Source organism: Xenopus laevis, chromosome 8L, assembly GCF_017654675.1.
Source record: "Xenopus laevis strain J_2021 chromosome 8L, Xenopus_laevis_v10.1, whole genome shotgun sequence".
NCBI classification, from domain to species: Eukaryota; Metazoa; Chordata; class Amphibia; order Anura; family Pipidae; genus Xenopus; species Xenopus laevis.
Genome location: NC_054385.1, coordinates 109,392,826 through 109,416,201, shown reverse-complemented (window position 1 = coordinate 109,416,201; position 23,376 = coordinate 109,392,826). Strand labels below are relative to the sequence as shown.

General features: G+C 38.4%; 1 protein-coding gene across 9 annotated transcripts in view; it reads left to right on the top strand.

The window, feature by feature from the left end:
- LOC108699277 (metastasis-associated protein MTA1) overlaps positions 1–23,376 on the top strand; it is a 90,638-nt gene that overhangs the window by 7,622 nt on the left and 59,640 nt on the right. For all 9 annotated transcript variants that reach the window (XM_041573397.1, XM_018231262.2, XM_041573399.1 and 6 more), the window contains exons 2-4: positions 10,487–10,554; positions 13,247–13,340; positions 22,229–22,355. In XM_041573397.1, coding sequence (XP_041429331.1) covers positions 10,487–10,554; positions 13,247–13,340; positions 22,229–22,355 — 289 coding nt within the window. The remainder of the gene's footprint in view (positions 1–10,486; positions 10,555–13,246; positions 13,341–22,228; positions 22,356–23,376) is intronic.

Genomic DNA, 23,376 nt, shown 5'->3' with positions numbered 1-23,376 from the left:
AAAGCGGGACTGTCACGCAAAAAACGGGACAGTTGGGAGGTATGCTGTATAGCACCTTCTTGAACAATGCAGCATCTGTCTGATGCCAAGATTTTTATATTTGGATATAATTGTTTGCACAGATTCTTGTGGGACCTTCAACTTCTAAGTAGCACAACCAGGCTTGTGGAGGTCCATCATTTTCTTATACAGGTATGGGACCTGTTATCCAGAATGCTCGGACCTGGGGTTTTCCGGATAACGGATCTTTCCGTAATTTGGGTCTTCATGCCTTAAAGGAAAACTATACCCCCAAAATGAATACTTAAGCAACAGATAGTTTATATCAAATTGAATGACATATTAAAGAATCTTACCAAACTGGAATATATATTTACATAAATATTGCCCTTTTACATCTCTTGCCTTGAACCACCATTTCGTGACTCTATCTGTGCTGCCTCAGAGATCACCTGACCAGAAATACTACAACACTAACTGTAACAGGAAGAAGTGAGGAAGCAAAAGGCAGAACTCTGTCTGTTAATTGGCTCATGTGACCTTACATGTGGTTTGTATGTATGCAAAGTGAATCTTACGATCTCAGGGGGCGGCCCTTATTTTTTAAAATGGCAATTTTCTATTTATGATTACCCAATGGCACATACTACTAAAAAAGTATATTATTATGATAATGGTTTATTTAGATGAAGCAGGGTTTTACACATGAGCTGTTTTACTCAGTGTCTTTTAATAGAGACCTACATTGTTTGGGGGGTATAGTTTTCCTTTAAGTCTACTAGAAATTCATTTAAACATTAAATAAACCCAATAGGCTGTTTTTGCTTCCAATAAGGATTAATTATATCTTAGATGGGATCAAGTACAAGCTACTGTTTTATTATTACAGAGAAAAAGGAAATAATTTTTAAAAATTTGGATTATTTGGTTAAAATGGAGTCTACGGGAGACAGCCATTCCATTCAGAGCTTTCTGGATATCGGGTTTCCGGATAAGGGATCCTATACCTGTATGTGCTAATTTGCAGGAATATCCTAATGTGTGCATGCATCATGACAATGAATTTTAAGTGCCCATGCTCATAATTGCCAACCACCAAGGGAGAGGGGAAAACTGAGTTTGCCACAGAGTGGTGGTTGGGTGGCCCCAAGCGAAAGGCCATTTAGGGCGAGACGTTTGGATGAAACTGTTGTTTTCTATTCTAGAGTCTCCTGGAATCCTATAAGGAAAGTCATTCGGGGTGAGCTTTGAAGGTGAAGATTTATTTTATGACCCAGATAGTCTTGAAACGATAGCTGAATGGCTTGAACAGAAATGTTTTAATGTCTTTGTAACTTTGATACTAGCTGAGTCCTTAAAGGGGAACTGCTGTTTAAATAGAAATTTAATATAAGCTTCAGCACACTGAAATAAGAATCTTTTTAAATACAATCAATTAAAAAATTCTGTACCAGTTCTGAAATAATCAAGTTCATCTTCACTATTCCTCTCTCATCATTTTCATCATACTCTCAGCACTCTCTCTTCTGTCTCTCTTCAGGCAGGAGTTGGGTGTCAGATATTCACTGACAGTTAGATCCAATGCATATATTACAGGGGGGCTCCTTTTGCCTAGAAGATGTATTAGAGCTCACCAAAATCACCAGAAATTCTGTCTTTCTACATGCAGAATTAGTGCAAAAGGCAGTTATTTTGTTAGATTTTGTTTGCACTGGAAAGTGTTATTTGAGTGAGCTCCAATACATCTGCTAGGAAAGGGAGCCCCCCTATAGGATCTGTCAATGAATATCTGACCCCCAACTGCTGCAAGAAGACAGAATGAAGAGAAACAGATGCTGAGAGAGGGATAGTGAAGATGAATTTGATAATTTCAGAAATGATGCAGAATTTTTAATTGAATGTATTTAGAAAGTTTCTTTTTTCAATATGATGAAGCTTATCTTAATTAAAATTTTTGCAAAAGTTCCCCTTCCCAATTATTGCACACCAAAGGTGAGCTTGAACCAAAAACCAAGTCCTAGATAGAAGTCATAAAAGGAGGCAGCCGGAAGTAAAAAAAAAAGTACAATGCCCTGGTACAGTCTTGTTTTTCACATGTCTCCTTTAAATTGTAATCTATACTGTGAAGCTGGTACTTAACTGAAAACACAGTAAATAAATGTATATAAATAATGCACACCTATTGTAAAATATAAGGATAAGTCACTGAAGTGCTTCATTATCATGAAGCTGAAGGTTAGGTGCTTTTATACAGGTCATGGATCTCTGATGTGACTTTTCATATCGTATTATTTTACAACAAGGCATATATATATATATATATATATATATAGTTCTTATGTCACAATACTGACACACGCATAGAATCTATTATAAGTGATGCTTGGGATGTGGGGTTTTCCAGATAAGAAATCTTTGTTATTTGGATCAGCATACCTTAAAAGACCAGTAACATAAAAAATGTTTTTTAAAAAAATTAGTTTTTACTTAAAAAAAAAAACACCAAGGCAGTTTTAACTTTAAATGCGGAAAGTCTTTATTAAAAAATTACTTAGAGATTCTCTACTTGCCCTCCTCTTCAGAAATGGCAGCAGGGCAACGATCCATCATGCGGCACTTAATTTCTCCTCCCTGGCTATCTCCTATAGAAGGCTGGGAGGAGAAATCGAGGGCCGCACTGTCTCCGTTTCTGAAGAGGAGGGCAAGCAGAGGAAGTAATTTCTTAATAAAGACTTTGCGCATTTGAAGTTAAAACTGCCTTGGAGTATTTTTTTTCGTTAAGTAGAAACTCATTTTTAAAAAAAAATGTTTGTTACTAGTCCTTTAACTCTGCTTTAAAGCATTTAAATAAACCCATTAGGGTTATTTTGCCACTAGTCTAGATTCAAGTATTTACCTTATTATTTATTCAAGTAATTTTCTTAAAATAGACTGTAATCTGGAACTTTCTAGATTACAGGTTTCAGGACAAGGGATCTCATATCTCTGAAACTGTTCCACAGTCTTCAAACATTTATATACGGTAGTATTATTTATCTAACCTAATAAGCCATGTACATCGATTGATTTCGAAGTAATGGCTGCACCACATCTTCTATATTTATTGGCTGCATCGGTGTAAATAATGCAGTTTTAGAAATGTACTGTTTGCTATATGGCACCACTGGCCAGATCTTCCAGGTAATGAGCTGATAAATCACCAGTCCAACATATTTGTTGGATAAATGTTTGAACTTTTCACCAAAGTGGCGTAGTACATATGCTCAGCCTTTTTTTTTTTTTTGTAAAAGTAAGCCCTCAAGAGTGATGCAAATGTGACCTGAAAATGTTTTCCCACCAGCAAAAATGTAAATCCCTGGTGGGAAAACATTAAGTGTTGCGTCGGTTTTCTCAAGTTGCCTGAAGTTTTTTCGACAGGCAACTTCGAGCTACTTTGGAAATTGTTTTCAGTAGATTAGTCGGCGTGATAAATCTTCTCTATCACAGGTAGGGTTGCCGCCTGGCCAGTATTTTACTGGCCTGGCCGGTATTTTACTGGCCTGGCCGGTAAAAATGATGGTTAATCCCAATGTTATTAATAGGGAAAAAAAGATAAATATACAGGAAGGCAGGTATTTTTTTCCAGAAAAGGTGGCAACCCTACTCTAATCTCCTCAATTGCCTTCCTGCTGGCAAGAATGCGAATCGCCAGGGTTTGCATATGTATCGCTTCGGAATTCCAAAGTCGCCCTAAGTTTCTTTGCCGGCGATTCGCGTTCTTGCCGACTGGAAGGCATTTCCCCGTCTGCCACCACCCTTGTTTGGAAAGAGTTGTTGGAAAGTTTCTGACCATGCCTTGCAAGCTACATTCCTCTCTATCCGAGATTTCATTAATCTTGGAGGGGGAAAGTGGAGGCAGATGGTTTGGGGGAGGATTTAGTTTTCCTTTAAGGAGGCATACAAGACTTTTATTATATAGGTTCTCAAACTATTGGGCTGCAGCCAGTTGGCCTCTCACTTCTATTGGCTCAACTTTAAAGGAGACCTATTATGTAAAAAAACAAGAATGTGCCAGTGCATTAAACTATTTTAGATATAGAAGTAATGTGCTTTAAAATGTTTTGTTTCTGAAGACTTTATTGAAAATTTCTGCAAACTCTCTACTAGTCCAGCCCATCTGTTCCACTTCCCGCTGCCTCCGTTTCCCAGGCTGTGCAGGGGAGCTGGCAGCACTCTGAAAACTGCAGTGTAGGGCAGGAGCCAATTAATAGCTACGCTAACCTGATCGAGAACTGAAGTCTGTATTTGCTTGTGTGACTGCAGGGCTGTAATTGGCTGTCCCCTTCCTACTGTTTCTGGCAGGGACCATTAGGACACGCCTACCCCTCATTTGAAACATGGACCAGAGAACATCAATGGGAAGCACAAATAAAAGGGCTAATTTTGAAGACAATATTAATTTACAGCCATATATATATATATATATATATATATATATATATATATATATATATATATATATATATATATTATATATATATATATATATATATATATATATATATATATATATTACACAAAAGCCATGAATATCCTGTAAATTATATCCTTATAAACGGTGAGTTCTGATGTCATCAGTTATAAACGGTGAGTTCTGATGTCATTTCTGTCACATGACTCATTGAAATTTGTGTATTATAATTAATAAAGTACCCCCAGTTGCAAAATATGAGGATATTATAAGTTACCTCGGAGTTCCATGACCTGTATATGGTCATGAAACTCCTCAGTAACTTATAATATCCTTATATTTTGCAAGAGGGGGTACTTTATTCACTATATATATATATATATATATATATATATATATATATATATATATATATATATATATATATATATATATATATATATATATATATATAGTATACATCATTGCCTACAAAATTAGGTTTTTTTTGTGTTTCCTATATGTCTCCTTTAAGGCTAATTATGACCCTGAGGTCCTTCAGTTACAGAATTCCTAAATAACAATTAGTGGATTAGCCTAGAGCCTTGCCAATTCATGATTTGCTGTCCTGGATACTCCTGAAACTATGGTGGATTACTACTTTGAGTCTTAAACTGGCCATGGATGGGCAGATTTTACTCAATGTGCAGCGAACACTCGTTTAAGTCTAACGATTACCATTAACCATTCACATTTAAATAAGTAGAAAAAATAACAAATCAGATGATCTGGGCATTAACTGACAGATGGCAATTTGTACGAAAGTTACGTCCGACAAATAGTAGTGACAGTCAACCATTGATAAAGTACTTGCAGAGATCTTCTAAGTAACCAATATAAATCTTTTAACCTGTCCAATCTACTGAACGCCCGATTTGTTGTGCTACGAAAAATGTTGGGAAGCTCCACACACGGTCCGAAAATCGTATCAATCTTTGTTTCGTGCGACGGTATCTTTGCGTCTATGGCCAGCTTAAGACTAAGCTTTTTGCTGATTGCAAACCAGTTTGCGTTATACTGTTGGCAAATGGGTTGCTAAATGGGTGGAAGTTAGGGGAACTGAATCTTAAGAAACTGGATGATTCGCATGTACCCCCACATGTGTTCCAATCACTTTCTCTCAACTCAAAAAATTGGATCACCCCAGCGTGGCCCACCACATGGTTGTCAACCTTGGGCAATGATGAGCTTACAAAATGACTGCATCTTTCCAAGTATGGAAAGCTTTTACTATATATTATGAAGCTGCTTCTTACAGCATGAAATGGGAAGAGTGTCATAATCTGGGGAAAAATTAAAGCATACTAAAACAAATCGTCAACTAACCTTCGGGAAAAATATAAAAATACAGCCAAATTGATAATCCTCCTTCTCTTCATCCTTAAATAACCCACAGTTTCTTTTTAATCTTCTCTAAACTGACAACACAAAATAAATCACCCTTGTAAAATGTGGGTTTTAATATTTTGATAAAATGTGAAGCTATGTGCAATATGCTGAGCAGGCTGAATAAATCATTTCTTATTAGACTAACGCTGGCCATTCGCAGGCCAGTACTGTCTTTTGACTAGGCAGCTGCTGCTAACTGACTGTCAGAAAATCATGGACAATGAAGACTGCTATACAGGACTATCTATTTGAAGAGGGATGGTTTGAAACTGAATAATAGAATGGCAATAGAATGTAATAGTTTTGAGATAATACATAAAATCAGTGTCCGTGTGACGTTAACAAGGAGCTAGTCTAATGCGTTTCTGCAATGCATTTTTAGCGTCACTGGATGATCTTTAAGTTCCATCACAACAAAAAACATCCCAAACCAAAAGAAAAAAAGAAAATAACAGAAGGTTGACTGCCCATCCTCTGTTAATGACAGTAGTTAACTTGTGTATGTCTAGCTCCATATTGCCTGGTAAACAATAGTAACAAAAATATCATACACCATTCCATTACACAATTTAAATGTAGTTTTAATTGCATTGACAGTGAGCGGGTTTGTGTGTTTTAATTATGGGCTGGACAAATCCTTTGTGCCATTTGGCCTTTAATGGCAACTCAACATGTCTTTGCAAAAAGAGCTTCAATTGCATCTTGCTGGCCAGGAGGAGTAGAAGGAGTAACCAGAGAGTTGGGATTGTATAAAGTGCCAGTTAGTATTGGCACCTGAGCAGCTTGCCCTGCAATCAAAACTTGCTGCAATTTCTGGCCTGTCTCTAGCAAAAAGTGGTGGAAATGCTGAGGTTTCCATGGCACTGCCAGCTATAGGCCAGTGCTGAAGATTAAGGTATTAGTAGGCCACACATTGAACCTTCCAGTGCTTCCTGCTTCCAAAGTAGATATCAGCCGTAACATCACAGAGGATTTTCGTGCTCTGGTACTAGAATTACATCTGTCTGATAAGTTAAAGTAGTCCATGTGGTCATGGCTTTAAAAAAGAATTCTTGTTTGTCTATGTTTCTATATCTGCTATTCTGTGTTTGACCTGAGTAGCAGCTTGTGGACACCATCTCTGTTTCTATCTCCAACACTAGATTATACTGTGTGCGTGCATCATTGGCCTTTGGAGCATGTGCAGTTCCTGACATGGACAGTTGCACAGGCTCCAGCCCAGAGTAGAGTCCTGCGCGGGTCCATTTTGGAATCCATACCCAACCCATACCCGCAACTTGCAATCCTCAACCCACATTCTTACCCGCTTGGACCCGCGACCCGACCTGCAAGTACCTGACCCGCTGACCATCAAGAATCGGGAAGTGCTGAGTTGTTATTTTGCCCTATACATGTGCCCATTATTTAGGTGCCATATGTTAGGCAATGTAGGGGGAAGGAGGGTACCCCCAAAAAAATTTACAATCTTTTTCAACCTATCACCTTAAAAAAAGTAAAAGACGCCAGCGTTTTTTGGGACTTAGAAAAAATGTAAACTTTTTTTTGAAGCAAGTCCTATCTTCTCTAATGCACTTCGCTTGGTTCTGAGGTGGCGAAGTAAAGTCTGGCGCAACAGATATATATATATATATATATATATATATATATATATATATATATATATATATATATATATATATATATATATATAACTATAGTAATCTTTCTGAAACATGCACATAACTTTTACTAGTGCAGTGCAACCGTACATTATATGAATTGCTTTAATTTTTTGCTGTTACTGTTCCTTTAACAAACGAGTAACCCATATACTTTTAACGATATATAGCTTTCTCTTCCTTTGTTTACTTTCACAAAAGGCGTGTGCAGTGATCGATATCTTACTACAAGCTAGTCCTATCCACTGACCGATTTCATCATTTCTCATGTCCTAAGCAGTTCCCAACAACTGTATCAACGTAAATAAAATATGATGGACTGTTGCTCAGCACTGGTAAAAACTGATGTTTCCTTCAGAAAGGCTAGTATAGATTATATAAACAAGCTGCTGTGTAGCCATGGGGGCAGCCATTCAAGCTGCTGGAGAAAATGCACAGGTTACACAGCAGATAACAGATAAAACACCATTGTATTGGACAGGGCTTATCTGTTATATGCTATGTAACCTGTGAGTTTTCTCCAGCAGCTTGAAAGGCTGCCCCCAGGGGCATAACTATAGAGGAAGCAGACCCTGCGGCTGCAGGGGGCCCAGGAGGTTTAGGGGGCCCCATGAGGCTCAAATTCATATACAATTTCAATACATTTTGGTAAAACAGGACAACCTCTGGATATGTTTGGGGCCCTAACATTAATTTGCTGTGGGGCCCAGTAACATCTAGTTACGCCACTGGCTGCGCCCATGGCTACACAGCAGCGAGCTTGTTTATATAAACTATAGTAGTGTTTCTGAGCAAACGCACAACTTTTACCAGATGCTAACCGTATATTATGGGGCAGATTTATCAAGGGTCGAAGTGAATTCGAAGTCGAAGTATTTCAATTCGATGGTCGAATTTCGAAGTATTTTTAACTTTGAAATTCGACCCTTGATAAATCTGCTCCTATATGTTAATTTTTTTGGTGTTACTGATCCTAATGTAATTTCCATGTTGATAGAAGTTAAATACACAACATACAAGGCATGTTTTCATTGCTAAAGCTCAAAAATATAAACCATATCTTTTGGTAATTCTAAATCAAATTGTGAAAACCTAAACAACTTCTATATTGAACCTGGCATATACAGTAGCTGTAGAATGGCTGCTACAATCCAAAATTAACGTAAAGTATTGCTTCTGCCATATCTTCCTTCATGGAAGCTCTTAAATCTGATTTGATTATTGTCAGTGCTAGTATTTAAAGGTATTAGGAGTCTGTACATTTTTGGCTACTACAGATACCTAAAATTGCTCCAGACTCTGACTCTACAGCTTTGCCAGATTTCTCCCCCCACCTGATTTTTCAACCAGATTTCAGTTTACCATGCCCTTGCCAATAAGCTGCCAACTCCATTTGGAGGGTCAGAGTCTGTTGCTTTTATCGGACTGTGTATACCCCAGTATTCTTGTTAGTGAATGGCTCTGTTATTTTATGCACTGAAATCTAAATTCTGGGATAGGCTCTTTGGTCAAAACGGTGATATATGCATACAGTTATATAGACATGTCATAAAATTGCACCATTTTCTTTTCTAATGTTTTTCTCCATTCCTTTTTAATCCTTCTTTTTATTTTCCTTAAAGTCTTTCTCTGCATTGTTAATATTCTGTCTCCTTGTCCCTTTTTTCCTACTCCTCCTTTCATCTTGTAACTTCTACTCTATAACCCTGTTCTGATCCCATTTTCCTTTCTTTTCTTCTCATCCCATACATATTTTCACCTTTCATGTATCTCTTGTGCTTTTTTTTATCCCCCCACCCCCTTCGGAATGCTATTATTGTTCCATAACCCCGTGATGTTCTATTTTTTAATTTTTATTTCTCCATTATGGTACCTCCTTGCAATACGAGAACTCTATCCCTTCCTGTCTTGTTAAGAACGGGGAAGAGTTACATGAGAGCAAGGTGTTGTATATTTTCTGTTTCATAAGTACAATTTCACAATATGATCCAGAATAAGTGATAGAAACTGAGGAAAGTTAAAGGGCACCCCTTGGCTGAAAATATTTTCCCCAACCAAAGGTGTGGGCTAATAGAGCCCCAACTCCGGTTGGGTGTAACTGTAGTTTTCAGGGTTTTTTGTAAACTGGCCCTGCCCACGCTATGTGGGAGTTCCCTGTGCGAGCGGCCATGTTGTGCAGAGTGTGCATAACGAGCAAGTTGCGGCATTCGCTCGTTTTGTGCATGTATGCTTCCTCCTGGTGCGAGTGTCTTAGCGCTGGTGGGGGGGGCAATTTAAAAAAAGAAAAAAAAAATCCAACTGGAGTGCGGGCTCTATTAGCATACAGTTTTGGTTGGGTAAAATATTTTCGGCCAACAGGTTCCCTTTAAGCACACCTCCCAACTGTTCCTTTTTCGGAGGGACAGTCCCTCTTTTGACAGCTCAACCCGCAGTCCCTCATTTGCACTGGAAATTCCCTCTTTTCTCTGCACTGAACAGCCAGAAAAACAAAGTTTCGAACTAAATTGGCTTTTGGCAGAGAGCCCAGAACAGCTAACAGGTGCAACTAAGATGCTTTGTATCAATTTTGAGATAAGAAAATAAGTAATTTCAAAAGTTTAGATAGGGAGAAATATTTTAAACATTTTCTAACCTGCCAAATTTGGTCAAGTGAACATGGTAATTAGGGGGTGTGGCCACAAAAATAGGTGTGATCCAAAAAAATGTGCCACACTACATGGCAAAAAAATTTTGTCCCACTTTTTACTTCTAAAATGTTGGGAGGTATGCTTTAAGTAAAATCACTTTCCATGAAAGAGCCGTATACTTAATGGGTTGTCTGCCTCGTTCTTCTAAACCAAACCCCTCAAATTGTGCTTCCAAAATGTTCTTGCACGTCTCAAAACTGTATGAACTGTAAGTTAAAATGCTGTTCTGCCATTCTAACTTGTGCTTGTATCTTCTTTTGTAGATTATGTGTACTTTGAAAATTCATCCAGTAACCCTTACTTAGTACGACGGATAGAAGAGCTTAACAAGGTATTTTTTACCTAAATGTCATTTCACTTTTATAAGTGTCCTGTTTTATATGCTTCCCATTTGACCAAGATATGTGTTTGAACCTTGTACAAACCATAAAGTTTTTACAGAGTTATGTAATCACAGATTTGCCCTTGGTTTGGTAACCCATACCAGAAAGGCAGCATTTTACGTAATACTTATTATTACTATACCCTCTATATCTACAAAGTTTTTATACAGTGTAAGATATGTATGTTCTCAACATGTCTGTTAGAATTTCTAATGCTAACAGACTACTGAAGCTCAAATATGGCAGCACCCTCATAGAGGAACACCAGGGATCAGATGGGTAATGTAAAAGTATCTGCAAATACCGGTACTTTTATGGCAAAATTATAGATCGCATTCAAACATGTTATGATAGAAAAAAAAAAAAAAGTTTAATTTCTGGTGTCCGTATCTCTTTAAGTGCTCTATGCCCAGAGGACAGAGGCAAGGTCAGATATCCATTTTTTTTTTTTTGTACCAGTATGCAATCCATTATCTGGAAAACAGTTATCCAGAAAGCTCTGAATTATGAGATGGCCATCTCCCAGACTCATTTTATCCAAATAATCCAAATTTTTTTTTTTTTAAAAAAAAAAAAATGATTTCCTTTTTCTCTTTAATAATAAAATAGTACCTTGTACTTGATCCAAACTAAAGGAGTTATTTATTAAAGCGATACCGACACATTCCTATAAAAATCATAGGAACGTGTCCATATCTAGCAGCTGCTGCACGAAGAATATTTTCAACAAAAAACTCCCCCAGCCCCGCAAACCTTTGATCTTCCACGTTGCTTCAGTGACGCTGGGCCGGGGGCAGAACGATGCTTCCATAGGCTGCAGTCCTGTTCTCATTTGTAATTATACTAAGGAAGGATTGTGCAGCCCCCAGCCCAGCGTTACTGAAACAATACCGAAGATCATTTAGCAGCGTCGACAGGTCGCTTTCAGTTGAAAATATTCTGCGTGCAGCAGATGCCAGATATGGACATGTTCCTATGATTTTTATTGGAACGTGTTGGTATCGCTTTAAAGTTGGAGGTGATTTTTTGTTTTGGCAACTCAGATTTTCGCGTTTAAAAAAAAAAAAAATCAAATTTTTCGAGTAAACATTAAATAAACCCAATAGGCTGGGTTTTACATCCAATAAGGATTCATTATATCTTAGTTTGGATCAAGTATAAGGCACTGTTTTATTACTACTATTATTATTCTTATTACAGAGAAAAAGTAAATAATTTTAAAAAAAAAATTGGATTATTTTGATAAAATGATGTCTAAGGGAGACACCCTTTCTGTAATTCGGAGCTTTCTGGATAACTGGTTTTCGGATAACGGATCCCATACTTATTTCAAGTGGAATCTGCCATGTTTTTTAATCTCACAATGCTGAATCTTCAACAGTTCTGCAAACCACTTGCTGTCATGAAATGTGGGCTTTCACAGGTAGATCTTTTCGGACACTTTTCTCGCTGTAGTGGGAAACGGGAAAGTAATTACAAAGGTTGGCAGATACCTCTATGGCCATATTTCGGCTGCCCCAAATTACAGGGCCTCTTGCTTGACTCTTTACAATCTTTCCCTTTTTTTTATTTGCTTCTGCTTAGTTTTTTTAAATGTTTAACTAGTATTTAAATATGTCAAAGGTAAGAATCCTGGAACTGGGAGATTTGGATGTGTCCTTTTCTGTTCCTTCTGACTTGTATGTTTCTTCCTATAAACCTCAGAAACGAGTCAGCTGATGTATGTGGACCTGTCTTATAAACTGTTGTTTGTTTTCTTTTTTGCTGTGCCAAGGAGCTATGGGCATTTCTGCTGATGGCTGCTGCATTAAGTACAGGTATAGAATCTGTTATCCAGAAAGCTTTGAATTACAGGAAGGCCATTTCCCATAGACTCCCATTTTCCTTTATTCTCAGTAATAATAAAACCGTACCTTGCACTTCAACCTAACTAAGACATAATTCATTCTCATTGAAAGCAAAACAATCCTGTCGGGTTTATTCAATTTTTTTATATTCTTTTATATATTTCTTTTTTTAATTTTTATATATTATTTTTAAGAGACCGCAACACCAAAAAAATGAAAGTGTTTTAAAGTAATGAAAATAGACTGTACTGTTGCTCTGCACTGATACAACTGGCGTGTTTGCTTTAGAAACTCTACTATAGTCTATACATACGCTGCTGTGTAGCCATGGGGGCAGCCATTCAAAGCTTAAAAGGAGAAAAGGCACAGGTTACACAGCATATAACAGATACGCTCTGTAGTATACAATGGGATTCTTTAGAATTCATCTGTTGGATCTGTGTATCCTGTGCTGGAATGGTTGCCCCATTGCTACACAGCAGCTTGTTTATATAAACTATAGTAGAGTTTCTGGAGCAAACACACCAGTTTTACCAGTGCAGGGCAATAGTACATTATATTGTCATTCCATTAAAACACTTTCATTTTTTGGTGTTACTGTTCCTTGTTAATCCAAATTACTGATAGAACCCTTATCCAGAAAACCCCAGGTCCCGAGCATTCTGGAAAAATAGGTCCTATACCTGTACAACGTTCCGTCACTGCAAATAGAGCGCACTTGCTCTTCCAAGTAGAGTTTTAATGACTGAAAAATTTTTGACTCTTTTTTTATTTTTTTTTATTTTTGTTATAGACTGCAAATGGAAATGTGGAAGCAAAAGTTGTATGTTTCTACAGGAGACGTGATATTTCCAGTACCCTCATTTCTCTGGCAGATAAACATGCTAGTAAGTACATACATCGGGCAATAGTGGGTGGAGATTTTCTAATGAAAACTGCATTGTTTTTATTGAGATGTTAACTGAAAAAAAGCCTCATTAACTGTGATTTCCAACTGGTAACAAGAAATTGTTTCTACTCATCACTCAACATTTGCTTAGTATTGTTTATATGATCTAAAGTTTGTTAATAAGTATCAATGTTGGGTTGTCTTCAGCTTTTTCATTTTCAATAGCTTTCCAATGACATCTCAATATATTTAAAGTGTTTTGGGATTTTAAATTCATTTTGATTTAGACTTGTATCATACTGGGTGAGTTGAAAACCTTAGTCATGGGGTAGAAAACGGTGTCAATCAAGATGCCCTTTCTGACTGTCGCTGCTCCTTGTATGAACTTAATACTGTACTTGAAGCACATGTAGTGGTGACAGGAGACATTCGACATTAAAGACTTTTTATAATAGAAGTGATATTTGCGGGGTTTTTTCCGTTGCCTTCAACCTAACCTGTAGCTTTCTTCCTTTCTCATCTAAATGCCATCTGTGATCACTTATTTATATATATGTTGGGCAGGCTAAAACGACACACTTCTACATTGCTAACCCTCTACTATTTTTACTTAAATGTGGTGAAAGGGTTCCACTCCTTTGTTCAGTTTTGCAGCAGACAAAGCATTTCCTGTGCTTCTGTCTGAATTCTAATTTTAAACTTGCCTGAATTAGTACTTCCCCTTTAATAAATTCAGGCAAAAGCCACAAACCACTAACACTGTGAAGGAACAGTTCAGTATAAAAATAAAAACTGGGTAAATAGGCTGTGCAAAATAAAAAATGTTTTCAATATAATAAATTAGCCAAAAATGTAATCTATAAAGGCTGGTGTGACTGAATGTCTAACATAATACCCAGAACACTACTTCCTGCTTTGCAGTTCTTTTGGTTAGCAGCAACAGCAACCAATCAGTGACTTGAGGGGGGGGGGGCACATGGATCATAAGTGTTGCTTTTGAATCTGAGCTGAATGCTGAGTAGCAACAGTTATGTTCCATGTGGCCCCCCTTAAAGTGCTGAATAACTCAGAGTTAGAGAGCTGAAAAGCAGGAAGTAGTGTTCTGGCTATTATGTTAGACATCCAATCAATCCAGCCTTTATACATTAAATTTTTGGCTAACTATATTGAATTTTTTATTTTGCACAGCCTATCTATTTATCCAGTTTTTATTTTTACACTGAACTGTTCCTTTAAAAACTTTGGGCTTTCTGGGTGGTATCTATTGAAGTTTAACATATCTGATTCTTCTGTTTAATTACTCTACATGTCTTACTGCTCAGAACTAGTGATGTGTGGGTTGGATTTTTCCTGTCACCTGCCCTCCCTTCACGAGCCTGACTTCCGGGTTACTTTTATAGACCCACGCAGCCCCGCCGATTATGTCACTAAAGGGGAGGGGCAAGGGCAAGCAGGTGCGTGTCTTTAAAAGTTCAACTCGGAAGCCAGCATTTGTAAGGTTGCAGGTGGGGAGAGCAGTCAGAAGAAAGGGGGGTGCGAGGTCGGCCCAAACCCGTGGGTAAATCCCTGGGTCCTGCGGGTATCGGGCAGGCCCGCACATCACTACTCAGAACCCATGTATCAGTATCTCACACTGATGAGATCTAACAGGATCAAAAGGGCCATCTGCAAGTTGAGATATATATGGCTCTGAATTATAAGGCCATGCTTATGCTACATAAGCTGCTCTGGAAGCTTGGTATGCCTCTATGACGTATGCCTCTATTTTACTTCCTCCATAATTCATTTAGCGAGGTGACTCTTGGTTTTAAAGGGGACCTGTGACCTAAAAAAATATTCCAAATCCTGTTTTATTACATAAGTCAAGCAAAATGAACTTTAATTACACAGTAGAAATAATTTTAATCTTGTTTCCTTCACTCTGGGACATCATAATTATAGCAAACAGGCATAAGCCATTTTGTGGGCACTGACATTAGGGTTGGGTGACTTTTTTCGCCTTGTTTCGCGCAAAAATGACGCCCATAGACTTGTATGACGTCATGCGTCAAAAATAAAAAAAAGACACGCGACAAAAAAATTTTGCGGTGCGACAAAATTATTTTGACGCCCATAGTCGGCAGCAAATTTTTGGTGAAACGAAACGGGTCAAATTCGCCCATCCCTAGGCACTGTTATTAAGGCAAGCCTTCCATCATCTCAGAATCTTGTTTGTGCACCAGAATGGGGGACCTGAAGTCCATCCCTATGTTTTGGCTACACCATTAAATGGTGAAGAGAACAGGGGTATGTGAGGAGTGCAGTTACATCTAGTGCTGAATAGAAAATGAAAGTAATTGCCTGCCTCCTAAGGCATAGAGGAGGGGCAGGCAATATTTGATTGACAGCTGAGAATTTAAACTGTGTTTAAAAAAACTATGAACGATTTAATAAAAAATAGAAATTGGATTTCATGTTTAATTTGAAAAGGACTTTTATAATACAGATTTTTATGTCTGGATGACAGGTCCACTTTAATGGGGTTGTTTGCCTTTGAGTTAACTTTTAGTATGATGAAGAGAGATCTCCAGTTTTCAGTTTCAGCTATCTGGTTGCTAGGGTCCAAATTATCCTAGCAACAATGCACTGATTTGAATGAGACTGGAATATGAATAGGAGAGGCCTGAATAGAAAGATGAGTACCGATAATAAAAAGTAGCAATACCGATACATTTGTAGCCTTAATGGGCATTTGTTTTTAGATGGGTGGTCACTGGAAAGAAGGCAAATAATTCTATGACTATAGAAAATAAATAATGAAGACCAATGGAAAAGTTGCTTAGAATTGGCCATATAACATGCTAAAAGTTTACTTAAAGTGGACCTGTCTCCCAGACAAAAATCTGTATAATAAAAGTCCTTTTCAAATTAAACATGAAATCCAAATTCTTTTTTTTTATTAAAGCATTCATAGCTGTTGCAAACTCATTTGAAAATCTCAGCTGTCAATCAAATATTGGCTGCCCCTCCTCTATGCCTGAGGCATAGAGGCGGGCAGACAATTACTTTCACTTTCCATTCAGCACTTCCTAGATGTCACTGCTCTCTACACATTCCCCCAGTTCTCTTAACCATTTAATTGTGTAACCGGGGCATGGGGATGGACATCAGGTCCCCCATTCTGGTGCACAAACAAGATTCTGAGATGATACAAGACTTGTCTTAATAGCAGTGTCCACAAAATGGCTCCTGCCTGCTTGCTATAATTATGAATTCCCAGACTGAAGGAAACTAGTCAAATAATTTATATAGTTTAATTAGAGTTCATTTTGCTTGACTAACATGATAAAATAGGATTTGGAATAATATTTTTGGGTGACGGGTCCCCTTTAAACGTGAACCACCCACTTTAACAATAGTCTCTGTCCAAATTTACTAATTGTTTGCACTGTCAAGCTTTTGCCTTTGATCTCAATGGATAACTGTGATTAGAAACATAGATGAGATTATTACATATGATCAAATGATTCATTTTGAATCTGCTGTTACCCAGCAATGTAGGTTATGGTTTCAACAATGGATTATGGTCTCTGCTAAAGTATTAACTCTTGTGTTTGCCAAATGGTCTGGAGTTGATATTCTTCTTGCTAATGGTCCAGACTATTGACTCTGCCCTGTTCTAATTTGCAACTAAAGAGGCTTGCTGCATCCTTTAGAAGTGCAAAGTGATTAGTTCAGTCCCTTTTTCTCACATTAATAGAACCAAAGGATACATCTTTTAAGTGCCCTTTCCTGTAATTTTGTTAATGGCTCAAGTTGAAAGTATTTAAAGATCAACGTTCCTTATTTGTGAATTGCAGAAAATATGTCTGTTAATGGTTTTTGTCAGTAATGTGCCCATAATGGACTTTTGGTAGTGGCGGTCATTTATAAACCCAGTAACCCATAGCAACCATTTAGTGATTTTTCAGCCAGCTGCAGGTTGAACACAAAGTAATTATTTGATTGGTTGCCATGGGTTACTGCCCAGGTGCAGATTTGCCCAGTGTTTATAAATGATCGCAACTGCTCTTTCACTGGAGTGACATTATCCGAACTGTACAACCAGAAAGAGGAGAGAGAGACTAGTGGGGAAAGTGAGGGCTATTGAAATGGGATCTCTTGAAGGAAATGATATGTACAGCACAGGGGAGAGGCATATCAAGTGAAACCAACAATAGTTACAGGGAGAGAGGGCAAAAGTACATAACTCATTTGCATTTGTACAGTTTTTTCTTTTCATTTCTGATAAAACATCAAGCAGAACATGTTTGTGTTACATTCCCTTGGTGTTGCCGTGGCAACAGTGATTGTGTAAATGAAAATGAGTGGAGACACAGAGCCAATATTACTGGTGTGCTGCTTCTTCCCAACTGACAACACAGCAGCTCTCTGTGTCTAAACTCAGTCAGGCGGGTTCAGGCCGAGCTCTCACTCTTCTTCGCAGTGCGGGTTGAGCTCTTCTCCTGCTCTCCACGGCCGCCACTGTCAAATGGCGACTTCCGGGTTTTCTTTTATAAACAATGCGCCTGCTCACCCAGCCCCTTTTGTGACGTAATTGGCCAGGCGGGGTGGCCCCTATTGGTGAGAGTTTGATTAGATAAATCTAATATAAAACTAGGCTAGGCTGATGCACACAGACATATATTCACGTAAACGTGACTTCATATTTACTGGGGTCATATAATGCTAGATGGCTAATTATTGCATTCTGATACGGGTTTTTGAGCTGCCATATACAGTTTATATTGCTCACCAACCGCTAGGATGTTGCTCCTCGTGGCCTCAAAGCAGTTGCTTATTTTTAAATTTCAGGCTTGGAGGCAAGTTTTGGTTGCATAAAAATGAGATGTACTGCCAAACAGAGACTCCTGTAGTCTGCCAGTCCACATAGAATTATATATACATGAACAGAGGCTAACAAATGGCTCTAGACACTAGAATACAGGTTGCTGTGCTCTGCAGGAGCATAGATAACAGAAGTCAGGGTATTTGGTAAAGAGACAGATATTTTAGGGCTTGGAAAAGGAGGTTTTTTTTCAGAAGGGTTTAAAAGTGCTATTTTATATCTGAATGAAAAAAAAAAGCAATCAAATTGTCCTGGGAACATCTGTTTCATTAGATCCAATGAGGAATTTATATTATTCAGATGTGATCCAAACTTTGCTAATTTTGCTTGGGGTGTTTTTTTTTTGCTGTTGGCATCAATACTGCACAGGTGTATTTACGTCAGTGGAGAAACCCACAAATGTGACATTAGCCTCAGGGGCAAATCTATCAACAACATTTAAATTTGGCATCTTTACGCAATTCAAGGTTTTTTTGTGGCACTAAAGTCATTAAGTCAACTCTCCAGAAGCTGAATTTTTCAATATTTATTTAGTGAAAGAACTGAAATTTAAAACGATATGTAGAAAACTCGTGCTCTTTTTCAATCCAATTTTTCAAGACCATTTTGCAGTTTGGCATGCTCATTAAAAATAATAATAAGAGTCCTGTGGGCAACCAATTTATTAGACCCAACCGCAGTACGTAGCCCCACTTTGATCCGCCGACCTGCAACTTTATCCGCAACCCGCCGACTACCATTAAACAGGAAGTGATGTTCCTGCAAACTGTGGGTGGGAACAGAAAAAAGTTTTGTAAAATTTTAAATGGAGTAAAATATAGATAATATAAGAACTTTAGATGAGACCTGCGATCCGCATCTATTCCCACACCCAAAAATACTACCCTCATCCCGCAGGGTACCCGCTTTTTTTGCCGGTAACCCGCAGGACTCTACCTTATGGTCTCCCACCAGCCCAGACCTGCTGCCCCATAAAGGAAAGTTATTGTGCCGCGTCTTTCGCTCCTGCACACGGCGCAGACGGGGGTTTTAGAGTTCGGGAGTGGGTCCCGGGGACTGCCAGTAGGGCCCTTCATTTTGCAGTCTTGGTGGGCCCCCCAATGCTCCGGTCCGACCCTGCAAGTTTGAGTTTCACATTTTTATACAATTGAGATTTCAAATACAATAGAAACATTCGAATCTGATTTTTGATCAATTGGTTGTGATGATTGGTGGGTAGATCAAGAGACTGAAACAAGATAGAGCAATCGCACACCCACAGCAGTCCTTAGCGATTATAGCTTGGTGCTCAGTATCAGAGGACACGGCAGCCTCCCAAGTAAATGCAGGAACAGAAAAAACTGGCAAACGCTTTGTGTGCCAGTATTTTCTGTTCCTAGATCTAGAGACTGTCACTCAAAATTCATAGAAAATGTACTAACTTTTGGAAGATGTCTGAGACCTCTGTCATGGGGACACTGCATGTGAGCTGTTAGAATTGGGATGTGTTGTTATTATTAGCATCATTATTCTTTACACTCATTTATAAAGTGCAAAAATATTCCGCAATATTGATGTGCGGGCTGACCCGATACCGGCGGATCGCAGCAGGTGCGGGTTGAGCTCTTCTTCCTTCTCTCCCTGCCCGCCACCTTCAAATGCTGGCTTCTGGCTTTATAGCCGTGCCTGCTCTCCCTGCCCCTTTTTTTTTAAAAGGAAGTTGGGGTGCGGGCTGAGGGAGGTCGGGTGCGGATCAAGCAGGTACACATCACTATTCCGCAACCCTGTGCAGTAAAAGGGTGTATACATTGAACATACAGATTCCTTTTAAAAAAAAAAACACGACAACACAAGAGGTAAACTTTAATTTAACTTTTCAGTTTGCTGATACCTTTATGGAAATCTGAATAATAAATATATATACTTTTGCTTTTATCCAGTCCAATTCTATTCGTTAGTGACGATCACTGTATAAGAAAGCAGCTGGGCAGTGTGATTTGATGTGTTCTGGCATACTTGATAATGGGAGTAAACTAGGTTGCAAGCATAATTAATGGCTGGCAAATAAAAGCACATGACGGACAAGCTGCTCTGTTTTGAGGGTTTTTTCAGGCCTTTAAAGGGGCATCCAAGATCTAATAAATGGAAATGTAATTCTATGTGTCTTTCCAATACACATTCATGAAACATATTCATTTATTTGTAGGGATGCACCGATTCCAGGATTCTGTTTGGGATTCAGCCCTTTTCAGCAGGATACGGCGAATCCTATTTTGCATATATGGGAAGGGAAATCTCGTGACTTTTTGTCACAAAACTAGGAAGTGAAATATGCAAATCAGGGGTCAGTTCGGTATTTCGCCAAATATTTCACAAAGGATTCGGTGCTTCGGCCAAATCCATTATAGTGGATTCGATGCATCCCTATTTATTTGTGAATGTAATTATGCTTGAAGGCCATTTTTTGTCCCTTTTACAATGCTCTTTTCCAGGCTGGACTCAAGTTCCCACAATGCCTTGCATATTCTGTGATTGACACACCTGTTAGGAAGAAGAAACACAGTGTGCAAAGCATTATGGGAACTGGAGCTTTGTCTGGAGGAGAGCAGATGCAGTGTTCCTTTAGGGCAATGGCACCTGAGGAGATAAGTTGCCCAAATAGATATCTTCCTCTGTGGACGACTAATGTCCTCCAAATGCATTCCCAATGGTGATTAACGTGAATCTCCCGGTGGTAATACATGAACAATGCTTAGTTTTTCTGAAGATACCTCTTGAGGCAACTTCTGGTGGCTTTGAAATAACAAAGTGCTTCATATGTTTTACTACTGTTGATTCATAAGTGCTTTACATATGGTGCACCGATTTTACTTTCAAGCAATGGAAAAGGCTTCTTACGTAAGTATCTCCTTCTGCAGAGCTTATTAAAATGATAAGAAAACATTGTTATCGCAGCCTTATTCGTTTGGGTGAATAGACCAATAGGGTGCATCGACCCTTTAAAAAGGAAAACTCTCAAATTGTTCTTCTTAAAGGGGTTCTTCATTTTTGAGAACTTTTAGTATGATGTAGAGAGGGATATCCCGAGACAATTTGCAATTGGATTTCATATTTTATTATATGTGGTTTTTGATTTATTTAGATTTTGATTTATTTAGCTTTTTATTCAGCAGCTCTCCAGTCTACAGTTTACCCTACAAACCAAAATTCTAGGGTCCAAATGACCCTAGAAACCATTCATTGATTGTAATAAGCGGCTGGAATATTAATAGTAAATGGCCTGAATCAACAAATTTGTAGCCCTACAGAGCATTTGTTTTTAGGTGGGGTCATTGACCCCCATTTGAAAGCTGCTGAATCAGAAGAAAAAGACAAATAATAATTTAAAAACTATAAAAAAAAAAATAATGAAGACCAATTGAAAAGTCTCTTGGTAGAAACAACAAATTTGTAGCCCTACAGAACATTTGTTTTTTAGATGGGGTGACCCACACTTGAAAGCTGAAAAGTCAGAAGAAAAAGGCAAATAATTAAAAGAAAACTATAAAAAATAAAGAATGGAGACTAGTCTGCAATTCTATAACATTGTTGAAGTTATCTTAAAGTGAACCCCCCCTTTAAACATGTTAATTTTTTTTAAATAATGCCTTACAGCTGTCTAATAAAACCAGAGTTAGAAGGATCTCTGTTGTGACTGTGCATCCTTACCTTGATTCCCTTGTGAGCTCTAGCGCTCTCCTTATCAATCTGTTACGCAGTCTCAAGTACATACTGTAGCATTTGTAAGCAATCCTTTTCTATAAGATGAGCTTCAGAAGGTCCTGATTTGATCCTTGCAGCCAGACTGCATCACGCATTCATATCCCAGCACTCTTATGTGCTTTAATGGGAACCTGGTCATTTTTACAAATGTACATTCAAATCGGTCATTCAAACAGGCATCAGTAGTGCTACTGCTTTTTTCTGAACAGAAACCTATTGTCCTGGCTGTCTGTTATTGGGTGCAAGCAACCTGCTTATCTTCAATTTTTCTCCCCTAGGGGAAATGGAAGAAGAAATGGAAAATCCAGAAATGGTTGATTTACCCGAAAAATCAAAGCACCAACTGAGGCACAGAGAACTGTTTCTTTCACGGCAGCTTGAGTCTTTACCTGCCACTCATATAAGGTGATATTTTATTCTAAACACGTGGCTGTTCTCCGCTGCTTCTTATTGTGTCGGATGTCGAGAATTACCCTACTACAGGGATGGGACCTGTTATGCAGAATGCGTTTGATCCGAGGTTTTCCGGATAAGTGATTTGGATTTAGTTCTACTTGAATTCATTGAAACATTAAATAAACCCAATAATATTATTTTGCCTTAAAAGGGATTAATTACATCTTAGTTTAGATTAAGTATAAGGTACAGGTATGGGACCTGTTATCCAGAATGCTTGGGACATGGATTTCTGGATAAGAGATCTTTCTGTAATTTGGATCTCCATATCTTGTCTTTGTGTCCTTTCGGGATTTATTTTATCTTAGTTTGGATCAAGTACAAGCTACTGTTTTATTTTTACAGAGAAAAAGGAAATCTTTTTTTAAAGGATAAACAAACCCGTACTAGAAAAAAACCCTACCCCCCTACCTTGCGTAGACCAACCTCCCTCCTCCCCCACAGTCTAACTGCCCCACCCCCCGGTCAAATGCCCCAAATGTTTTACTTATCCCTCTGTGCAGATCTGGCCTCAGAAGTTCACAGGTGCCATCTTCTTTTTTTAATCGTCTTTGGAATCTGAAAGATTGTCGGAAATTTTCGTGACTTTCGGTGCATGCGCAGTTACTCATGAACGGAAATTTACTCCAACTGCGCATGCGCCGAAATTCGATCAGATTCCGAAGAAGACCGAAAAAAGAAGATGTCGCCTGTTAAACTCCAGAGGCCAGATCTGCACTGAGGTGTTCGTAAAAAATTAGGGGCATTTGCCAGGAGGGCAGTTAGGCTGTGGGGTAGGAGGGAGGTTGGTCTATGCAGGGTAGGGGGGTAGGGGTTTTTTTTAGTACGGGTTTCTCCTTTAAGAATTTGGATTATTTGGAGAAAATGGAGTCTATGAGAGATGGCCTTTGCGTAATTCAGAGCTTTCTGGATAATGGGTTTCCAGATTACAGATCCTGTACTGTTTAATTATTAGAGAAATAGGAAATAT